The sequence below is a fragment of the Alligator sinensis genome, unplaced genomic scaffold, assembly GCF_000455745.1.
Source record: "Alligator sinensis unplaced genomic scaffold, ASM45574v1 scaffold346_1, whole genome shotgun sequence".
NCBI lineage: Eukaryota > Metazoa > Chordata > Crocodylia > Alligatoridae > Alligator > Alligator sinensis.
This window is the reverse complement of record NW_005842765.1, coordinates 200,689-211,473: the sequence shown is the minus strand read 5'-3', so window position 1 is coordinate 211,473 and position 10,785 is coordinate 200,689. Positions and strand designations below refer to the sequence as shown.

The 10,785-nt window shown below is 42.5% G+C and overlaps 1 protein-coding gene across 3 annotated transcripts in view; it reads right to left on the bottom strand.

Annotated features, from left to right (window-relative positions):
- Positions 1-10,785, bottom strand: part of TRIM23 (tripartite motif containing 23) — a 43,019-nt gene that overhangs the window by 4,946 nt on the left and 27,288 nt on the right. For all 3 annotated transcript variants that reach the window (XM_025216766.1, XM_006034721.3, XM_025216767.1), the window contains 3 exons: positions 2,423-2,552; positions 2,219-2,329; positions 510-634 (listed from right to left, as the gene is read on the bottom strand). In XM_025216766.1, coding sequence (XP_025072551.1) covers positions 510-634; positions 2,219-2,329; positions 2,423-2,552 — 366 coding nt within the window. The remainder of the gene's footprint in view (positions 1-509; positions 635-2,218; positions 2,330-2,422; positions 2,553-10,785) is intronic.

Here is a 10,785-nt window from a genome sequence, read left to right as displayed (position 1 = left end):
ATGGTGATGTAGCTGCAGTGCTACAGTTTTTGCCCACAGATGCCATGTTGCTGTAGCACGTTGCTACAGCAACATAGCATCAGGTGTAGGATGCGCCCACTGATACACACATACCCCCCAAATATTTTCCTGCAGTAAGTTCTCAGTATTTTTCGTCGCACTGACAAGAAATTAGATTTTAGAACTGTTATAGATCTTTCACTTTTTAAAAAAATTTGCAGACCAAATCAATATAATTGTAAGAATGGACAGAAAGTTGTTACTACCTTTGCCACACTGAAGCAACTGCTTGATTCATTAAAAACAACCACTATCACCACCAATGACTTCAATAAGTCTGTTTGTGTAATGGTACCATTCAACGTCAAGAGAAAACTTTTAACTTCTGCTTTTCTACCCCAGCCCCTTTTTTAAATTATGGCAGAGAACAGAAGACTTGTGTTAACTGAAACATGATTTTAAAAAGAAAAAAACAAGTTAAAAAAACAAAACAAAAAAATTGCATATACCTGCTTATTGGCAAAGATCAGCAGCAAGGCATCACGCAATTCCTTCTCTGTTAGTAGTTTTGCAAGTTCACTGTGAGCTTCACTGACCCTGTCTCTGTGACTGCTATCCACAACAAACACTACGGCTAGAGAAAAACAACAGAGTCACACACACCAAATACCCCAGGGAACTTAGATATCTCAGCTGCAACAAATCCTGTTCGTTTCCAACATACAACCATCTACAATGCCCACAGTACATTTCTCAGAACTACACAACCTCATCAAGATTAAGGTATGTTACAAATTTACAAACATAAATCAAGAATGTGTTCTTCCTAAAAAAGAGTTGAAGCTTTAGGCTTTGCTTACAGAAGAGAGCCGCAGTGGTTTAAATACTTTTCAAATAGATCCAACTGATGCAAAGTCTCATACATGTTTAAACCACTTCCTGCTAAATCAAAGTAAAATTTGATTTGTTCTAGTTTAGAGCCATCTTAAAAATTACATCTTTAGCTAAACCAGTGCAGCAATTTTATGTAGACAGAACTTAACCCAGGGGTGGAAAAAATGCAGCCCGGGGGCCAGATGCGGCTTGCCAGGCCATTCTATCCGGCCCGTGGGGCCCCTAAAAAATTTAGAAAATGAATATTCATCTGCCCTGGGCTGCCTGTCATGTGGCCCTCGATGGCTTGCTAGAACTCAGTAAGCAGCCCTCTGCCCAAAATAATTGCCCGCCCCTGCCTTAACCTGTGACACTGCATTTATGGACAGGTAACACATTCCAGGAAAACTGTGGGCTAACATGGGTTAAGTGATTAGCACCCTTGCATCTCCCATTACAACTTCTTAAGGATTGCAGATTAGAAGGACAGAACAAAAAAGCTAATGAACTAGTGAGGCAGAACTGGAGAACAGAAGTTACATACATTCAATACTCATTAGCTTTTTTAAAAATGAAAAGTAAAATAAACCAAAGCAGCAACTAAGCAATTTTACATTTTATAAAATTCTGCAAAGAAGGCTCTAATAAAAGTATGAGAAGCACTCAAAGCATTAAACATCTGTCATTCCTAAAAGACTCTTTCAGATTTTTAAATTAAATATATCATGGAAAACAATCTGAATCTAACTTTAAATGAAAAATAAACTGCAATCCACTTCAGGCATCTCCATAAGGCAGTGTCGAGAACTACAACAGGTGCTTTCATGCCAACAGTATTCAGAACAATATTTTGCTATTTAGACAGCAAAGCTATTAATAAAATTACAATAAGAATGAAAACTGGTTTATGACCAAATAGTACACTGCAATATTAAGCCTGAAATTACAGAACTTTGGTCAAGTAAATGAACTGCCAAAAAGAGGCTCCCAATGGCTGTTTTAATTTTAAATGCTATTTTTAAAAATTTATACCTGGCAAGTACTCCTTGTCACTATGTGGACTTCTGGAACACTTGACTTTTTTTATCTGTTGTCAGCAGCAAAAAACAATTTAACAGAAGTTCTAATTTTGTTATGGCTCCACGAACAGTCTGATGGATTTATGAAGAATGCCCTTTTTATCCAGCAGACACCAAAATCAACTAGACTAAGTATTTTGTTAGGCTATAACTTTAACAACTACTTTGTCTTTGACTGACTGACTTTGTGTCAGTTATATGGTTAGAAACCTTCTAACTATAGATTTTTTTTTTGCTCTAATGCACAAATGTTTTATCAATCCTACCTTGTGTATTCAGGTAATAATGCTTCCACAGAGGCCTCAACTTGTGTTTCCCTCCAACATCCCAAATGGTAAACTTCAGATTTTTATATTCTACCGTTTCAACATTGAAACCTAAAAGCAAAAAGTTCATTTTTATACTTTTATTCCTGGTAATGAAACAAGCCACCCCCAAAATTAAAGAAGTTCCATCATTAAGTTACTTACCTATGGTTGGAATAGGTTGCATGAACTCATCCTGCTTTAATTTAAATAAAATAGTCGTTTTGCCAGCTCCATCTAACCCTAGAGTCACAACCCGAATCTCCATTTTTGGTCCAATATGTACCCTGTTGTCCTGGGAGAAGTTTTACATAACAATGAATACAAGGTTACAAAAAACATCTTCACAGTATTCAAAAGTAATTCAAAGCTCTCCACTACAAAGGATATTTCTCACTTGTTACAAAATATCATTTAAAGATTTTCAAGGGCAAAAGGGACTCATCAACATCTAGTCTGACATATTGAATAACACAAGCCATTATGTTCAGCAGTATCTACATTTAGCTCATAATTTTCTTTTAGAAAGATATGCAGTCTTGTATTAGAAAGATATCCAATAAGTATTATTCTGTCTGTAATAGTTTCAAGTTCCAATAATTCTAGCATTCCTTGCTCCTTTAATGGCAAGAGTCATTGGGAAATAATGAGAACCATCTTACATAGATAATATTATTTTCTTCTTTTTTTAAGCAGCTTTTCCTCTCCTGTATTGATGAGCTAGTGACACCCTCTCTGGAATACAGAGGTCAGTCCTGTTGCTAGAGGCCTCAGGATTATGTCCTGCTCTTCAATTCAGACCACCCAAAGACCTTTCCCCAAAGGTGTAGTACTCTACAGCAACTGTTTATTAGCAGCAGTGCAGTCATTCTAAGACAATTACATGTCAGTCTTTTCTTGGAAAAAATTCAGTTTGATAAGCTGATTGTTTACTTGATAGCATGTTTGGATGAGAACAGAATCTGTTAACAGAAGAGAAATTTCTCCTTCTGTTGCATACGTTTTCACTAGGGGCGTGCGAAACGGGCCATATTCAATTTTAAAGATTCAGTGCTGCTTCAGAGAATCAGCGATTCGGCCACAGACATAGCTTTAAATGTTTTTTCTACACATCTCTAGGTACTAGGTGCAGCTCGTGAACACTGCGACGGTGGGGCAGATGAAGCATCTCACAGGAGCGCAGGCCCCGCCCCATGCTTGGTGGTGAACCTGGAAGTGGACCGGAACTACTTCCAGTCCACTTCTGGGTCTGCCACCAAGAGCAGGGGGACCCCTCCCTCCCCCCTTGCACCTCTCCAGCTTGGCAATCAGCCACGGACGGACCCTGGGTACTTCGCCAGACCCAGGAAACAGTCACCAAGCTGGAGGGGGGGGGCCTGGCCCACTCCCCAGCAGACCTGGAAGTGCTTCTGGTCCACTTCTGGGTCTGCTGCCAAGTGTGCTGGGGAGCCCCACCCCGCTCCAGTGGGACACTCCGTCCGCCCCAGCACTTCAGCGTTCATGAGCCGCCTGGTACCTTGAGGTATGTAGAAAAAACATTTAAAGCCGTGTCTATGTCCAATCGCCAAATCTCTCCGCATCGATTCGGAGGGTTCCGATTTGATTTGGAGAGATTAAAGGGTCCTCTGATTCGATTCAGATTTGGAGATTTGGCCACTGAATCGGGCCGAATCTCCGCCAAATTGAATCAGGAACTGGAGCTTTGCACAGCCCTATTTATCAACTCATCATTCATAGGAAGCATGAATCACAAAAATGGGGGGAGGGGAAGGGGAGATAAACCGGGGCTTAATTATTATTACCAAGTAATGTGTAAGAATATATGTTTCCCCCCCCATATAAGGAATTGGGTGTGAGCCAATCCAATAGCAGCTTCCTATCAAAGGATGCATCTGCAGATAAATGGAAATTTAATTTGCTAGCTTTTGTCAGGTGACATATTCTTCCCCCTCATTCCCTCCCAATGTCCCTAGGAACTTCTGCAAAGTTTCCTTGTATGCCATCCTCCATAGGATTTTAATACCTTCCCTTCAGCAACTCTGAGATGCTAAGGTCCTAGTGTTTGAGACAGAACTAAACTGACTTTGCAAATGCAATATGTGTACAGTATGCTTGAAATCTACCTTTGGAGTACTTAGGAATGACATCCAGAAGCAACTCTAATACAGCCAAGATGAGCAGATATTTGTAATTATGATTGCTGTTAAAGTAACACCTAGAGGTCAAGACTGTATATGAAAAAGGAAAGCAGTCACTGCCACAAGGCAACTTTATTTCTGCATGCACCAGAAATATAAATTTGATTACACCAGTGAATGAAATGTCCTGGCTAAATTCTGTCCGATTCCTATACCAGAGACTAATGAAAAAAAAATCCATGCTGAATTATACTTCCAACATCTAAGCTGTTAAACAGTAGCTGTTCCTAATATGGACACAGGAGTCCCTGTTCTAGGGGCCTGGAACTTTCTGCAAGTGCAATGTGAGTTCTTTGACTATCTAGCAAGCGTGATGTACCTCCTAGCCTAGTAGAGGTTTATAAAGAAAAGCCTTCAATGCTCCTTTTATATTTTTTGTATTCTTTAAAGGAACCATGTCAAGAAATAACAGATACTGCTTTTGGCAGAAAAGTATCTCTATTGCCATGGAGAAGCTCTCCCCTCTGGTTACGTCCCCATTTTGGAATGTATACACACATATGCCCCAGTTACAAGCCAATTTCTGTCAGGAGGAAAGTGTCCCCAACTCCTAGCACCATAAATGCCTGCTAGATGGTTTTTCTGCACCTCCTTCAGAAACAGCTAATCGTGAGAGCTGAGAATCTCTGCTGTGTCAGTTACTAATGTTGCTTGTTTCCCCACACAGCTCTTTACCTGTAAGTTTGGATGTAGAAAATACCTTTAGAATAACCAATTGCTCTTCACAAATGTAATGCTGCCTCCACATAGCCAATAAGTTAGAAGCCATTGGTTTGATCGCAAACCACACTAAGGATCTGATCCAGACAGAACCAGAAACTTCTTACTCCATGCAAAGATCATACTCCTAGATGACAAACCACTTGTTTTTCATCAAGTAGGTTTTCTGTACTAAGTATATGAAGACTTCAGTTTAAATGACTGCAGCAAAAGCTTTGAAACTGCAGTGTCATGTGTCCTCACTTAATACCTATGGGGAGGAAGAAAGGACCCTTCTTTAGGTGCAACTGTCTTATGCTTTTGCCTTTTGGGAACCTCATGGCAGGAGCTTGCTTGCAAGGCTTACCCCTGAGCTTCACGAAAATCCTGATTCAGCATCAGAAGAGAGACACCTTTTGGAACCCTGCTTGTTCCCCACAGAGTTGAGTACTCACTCAATGTTGGAGAGGGACAAGCAACATTCAGCAGCACTTCCCTGTTGAGCCCAGGTTTTTGGTGGATTTTTGACTCTCGAGCTAGCTGGATGGCATTCCCTCCATCTCAAGTGCTCAGAGGCTCTCAGTTTGGTTTTTCTAAGCCAGAGTTGCAGTTTCTCTGCACAAAGAAGATGCTGATCTTTTTGATCAAAGTTGGAGCACCACGTACTGCCAGCATGAGAAATGGCTAGTTCTGAACTAGCAGGAAGTAATTCACCTTCATCCGAGCCTGTAGATGCTGGTCTCACATAAGGAATAAATTAGATTTATCTTTAGGTTTCTAGAAGAACTCTGCCCTGCCTGAAAGGAATTCTGCAGTGGGAGCTGAAACCGCTATGCAACTAATAATCCAATGTAGTAGGGGAGAAAGATAAGTCACTACTGCATGAAAATGAACAACATTTAAAGTTATAACTTTAAATGAAGCCATATCACCTGATTCATGGAGCTGCCTAAAGGACCAGAAATTTGGCAGCAATAGCAATAACTGCCATGGCTCTGAGGAGCCAGGGCAATTAATGCTGCCACTGCTTGTCCAACTGCCAAATCTCTGGCCCTGTGGGAAGCCATGTAGACTGTACCTTTGACACCACTCACTTAGAGAAACTGAGCGTCTGACTAATTCCACTGCAGGCACAAACAACATGATGGTTTACTGTGAAGGGCAGAACTAAGCCGCACAGCTTTCAGCAAGATTGGACTGCCTCCAAATTCCATACCTGATTGGTATTAACCTCTTGGCAATGAAAGAGGGGGGGAAGTTAAAGGACTAAAATATAAAAATTCCATTTCCAGGTCACTAGCTTTATTGGACAATTAATAGGCATATGCTTGAAAGTAACTAGCATTGTCTTTCTAGTTCATGTGATATTTTTTTTCTAGAAAGTATCAAGAATACCTCATGAATACATCAGTACAAGTACTCATAGGTATATCAGTACTGAATAGCATTACTAAACAAGTTTTGAAAATGATGCTCAATTGAAACATGTTTCCTTGAAGAAAACATACTGGCAGCAATTTGGCTGTCTTATAATAACAGCACAGGTTACCTACACAGTCTTAAAAAGGAGACACTGTTAAGGGTAGGTCTATATGACAAGGCAGCACCGTGCTGAAAGACCCCATTGCTGTGGTAATATGCCATGCATGCTTTCAACGTCCTAGTTCCTAAACTGGAAGTAGTGTTGCCAAGTTGGTGCACGCACCATGCTGCACTAATACTCTGCCTTTGATCATTGCATAAGCAAGGCAATACTATTTCTGGTTTGGGAGCTAACGAGCTTGGCATGTCTCTGAAAGGTGCCACCTTGTACTCTACAGATGCCTTAAGCCTCTTTCCCATCTTAAAAATACATATAGCAGTGATACAACGATACAAAAATGGGGAACAGGATCTCTCAAGTTCAAGCTTCTTGCTTAACTACCATCACTTAAATTCTGCTGCCTTATCCAATTTTTTCATCCCTTTAAAAAAAACCAAAAACCCTAAAAACGTTTTACCATATACTTCAATGATACTATAAGACCTACTCAGACTGTAGACTGTTAAGCTGGTACCAAACACCAAGTTATGACAAAAAACAAGCTCACTATTAGAACTAGAGAAACAAGACAGTTTGGATGTTATAAATTGGAACACACATTGGTATAAATATATTTTAAAGACAGATAATGTTCAAAAAAATTCCAGAAAAAGAGCTGCCTCCACCAGTGCCAGTATTTTGTCCAAAAACAAGTATTCAATTCCTGTACATGCCAGGCAGAGAACCTGTAAAAAGGACTGCATTGAGGTATACAGGGAAAAGGGGCTGTTTTCCAAACAAGATTCATAGACTTTAGGGTCGGAAGGGACCTCAATAGATCATCGAGTCCGACCCCCTGCATAAGCAGGAAAGAGGGCTGGGTCTAGATGACCCCAGCTAGATACTCATCTAACCTCCTCTTGAAGACCCCCAGGGTAGGGGAGAGCACCACCTCCCTTGGGAGCCCGTTCCAGACCCTGGCCACTCTAACTGTGAAGAAGTTCTTCCTAATGTCCAATCTAAATCTGCTCTCTGCTAGCTTGTGGCCATTATTTCTTGTAACCCCCGGGGGCGCCTTGGTGAATAAAACCTCACCAATTCCCTAAGTTCTGCATCTGTAAAAGCTAAGTAAAGGAACTAGGAGTAATTACTATTAACTGTGGCCAGCACGTTATTTAATTTTTCTTTAGTTTTACCAAAACAGATTTCTACCACCAGAGGTGACTAAATCTGGGCCACAGTTTAACCAGACATCTCCATGACTGCCAATTCTTCATCTGACTCAGATTGTTTGTTTTCTACATTGCTCGCACACTTATTCTTAATCCTCTTCTCCCACCCCTTTATGTCTGTAGGTACCAAATAATCTATTCCACATTGCTGGAATAGGTACCTTAATTCAGGGATGGCCAACCAGCAGCATGCATACCACAAGGGGCAAAGGAGGCCTCTGTGCGGGGCACATGCCAGATAAGGGAGGGGGGAAGCAGCACAGCAGCAGATAGGACAGGGAAAGGGGTCTTGTGTGGCATCTAGGGAGGGCACAGGCTTAATTTGTGGGACATCTGCCAAAAAGTTGGCCCTCACTGTCTTAACTGCAGATGAAGAGATTTTTCCTTTACATTCCCCCTTGAACTCACTGGTAAACTGGAGGCACCCATCTGAGACCAATTTTGCTGTTTCTTGCAGCCCTCCATGCACTAGAACAGGGGTTTTCAATCAGGGGTACGTGTACCCCTGGGGGTACTTTGGAAGGCTCCAGGGCATACGTGGAAATGGCGCAGAGAAGCTGGCAGCACTTCCGGTTTCGCTGCTGCACAGGGGACCTCCCCCTCCCCCCCCGTTGACCAGCTGCCAGGGGACCCCCCTCCGCCCTGCTTCTCGACCGGCTGCTGGGGGACTCCCTGCTTCTTGACCAGTCGCCGGGGGTACCCCGACCAAAAAAGGTTGAAAACCCCTGCACTAGGAGAATGAGTCACAACTTCACTCAACCTCATTTTTCCAAAAAGCCAGAAGGCTGGTGCTGGTACCACATTAAAAGTGTGTTTAAAGTGGGTGGGAGGATTTTCTGCAAACATTGTTAATGTTAGGGAGGCAGGATAGAGTATTCTCACTGCATCTGTTTTCTTCACACCAAGACCCATTTCGCTTCTCCTTACAATACCAACCACAGACAGAAGTTCTCTTGCATTTCTACTTTCCCTGGCTGTAGTTCATTACTGTTTGTATATAATCCATTAAACTTGTAAAAGGGACTTAAAGAGAAAAGCCAATTGAAAAAAGGTCTGAAAACACTTCAATTTGTGACATATCACATTTACAGATACAGCTGGCAACAAACTATACAAGATACCTCTATTGCTTCCTTCACCCTGCTTGATATTTCTCTTACGCAGACCGAGGCTCAGGCAGTTCTTCCACTGACACAGTGACAAAATGAGAATCTTGATCGAGATGGTAATACAGAAATGGGTAACAAGACACAAATGATCTATTTTTGTAGTCCGTCTTGACCCATATTGGAAAAAAGACTAGTCTTCATTGCTTTGTCCAGTCTAATTTTAAACCTAAAAATTCCTAGTATTCATTTCAATTTTTCAGAACCCTGGTTCATGACCTAGATGCAACTTAACCAGTACCTGTAATAGAAGGGTCCAGAATTAGATGTAAAGATGGTGATGGGTGATTTGCTTGACAGGCTGACACATCTCCAGCTGCCTGATTACAAGGAACACTGGAGCTTTCATAGTCAGTAGCATAATTGTTTTGGCCTTTTTCAGAATCCCTCAGTATCTCTTCCATGGCTTTCTCCAATTGTTCATCTCCATTTGAAAATATCTGGACCCAGAAAAAGAGCAAATAAGGCAAAAGTAACAGATAGTTTTTCAGTATTAGTAAACAAGTACTTCAAAAAGTATTTTAGAACACACTGGTTTTTTCCAAAAGTTTTTTAAAATGTGGGCAAAAAAAAAACAACACACATGTAAAGTAGTTAAAACACACCCACACAACTCAGGTAGATGAAGACACAAGGCACCTGAAACTCACCCGTCTTCATTAAGTTCATCTGTCAACTAAAGCTAACAACATCCTATACACCTACATAGGTAGGGACCACTAGAATTCATGCCAGAAGAGAGCTATGTGGTGGCTCCTATAATCTTGCAGTTTCCCCCGTGCACCCCTTCCCACCACCACTGACTGGTAGAGGGGCTCCGTCAGCTCCGCTGCTTGTGACCAATAGCCAGAAAGTGAAAACCACAGTTTTAAATATATCATGGTTTTTGCCTCCCATGCAGTCAGCAGCAAGCAATGGGGCCACTGGGGCCCCTCCGCGATTCAGCCTCAGGAGGCAAAAACTGAGGCATATTTAAAACTGCAGTTCTGACCTCCCCACTGATCAGAGGCAAGCTCTTCTGCCAATCAGTGGTGGGGAAACATGCAAGAGAAGCTGCAAAATTAAAGGAGTCACTGCACAGTGCACTTCTGACATAAGTACCAGTGGACCCTATACATAGGTCATGACAATTTACATTTCCCAAATCTCTGTGATTATGTAGCAGTGATTATGTAGCAGTAATAAAAAGTAGCAGGAAAGTGACTGTATAAGAGTAATAAAGAGTAAGTAACTTCTACCCCCAGGCTCTGCGCCTGCAGCTCCACACACACAGAGGGGAAGCTCCACGCTGAACTCTGCTGGGAAGCAGGGGGTGGGTTTCCCTTCACTCCCAGCAGAGTCTGGGGCCTGCACAGCAGGGAGGGGACAGAAGCAGCTGGCTCCAGTGCGGGGCTTCCCCCGCTGCAGCTCAGGCTCAGGGAGCAGAGCTGCAGGGATAAGGCAGGCTCCACTCCCTGCCCCTGTGCAGCACTGGCCAGAGCCGGGCACGAGCACCTTGACCTCCCTTCCTGCTGCTGCCAGGCAGCTGAGCTCTGTGCTTCTGCTGCCCCTATGGGGGGAGGAAGAGGAGAGGAAAGAGTTCCCTCCAGCATGGAACAGAGTCTCCCCCTGCCCTGCAGAGGGAGGAGTGGGGGGGGAAAAGAGTCCCCCTTTGGGACTGGCCAGCATCCCATAGAGTCCCCCTGCCAACCCCACAACGATGGCAGGAAAG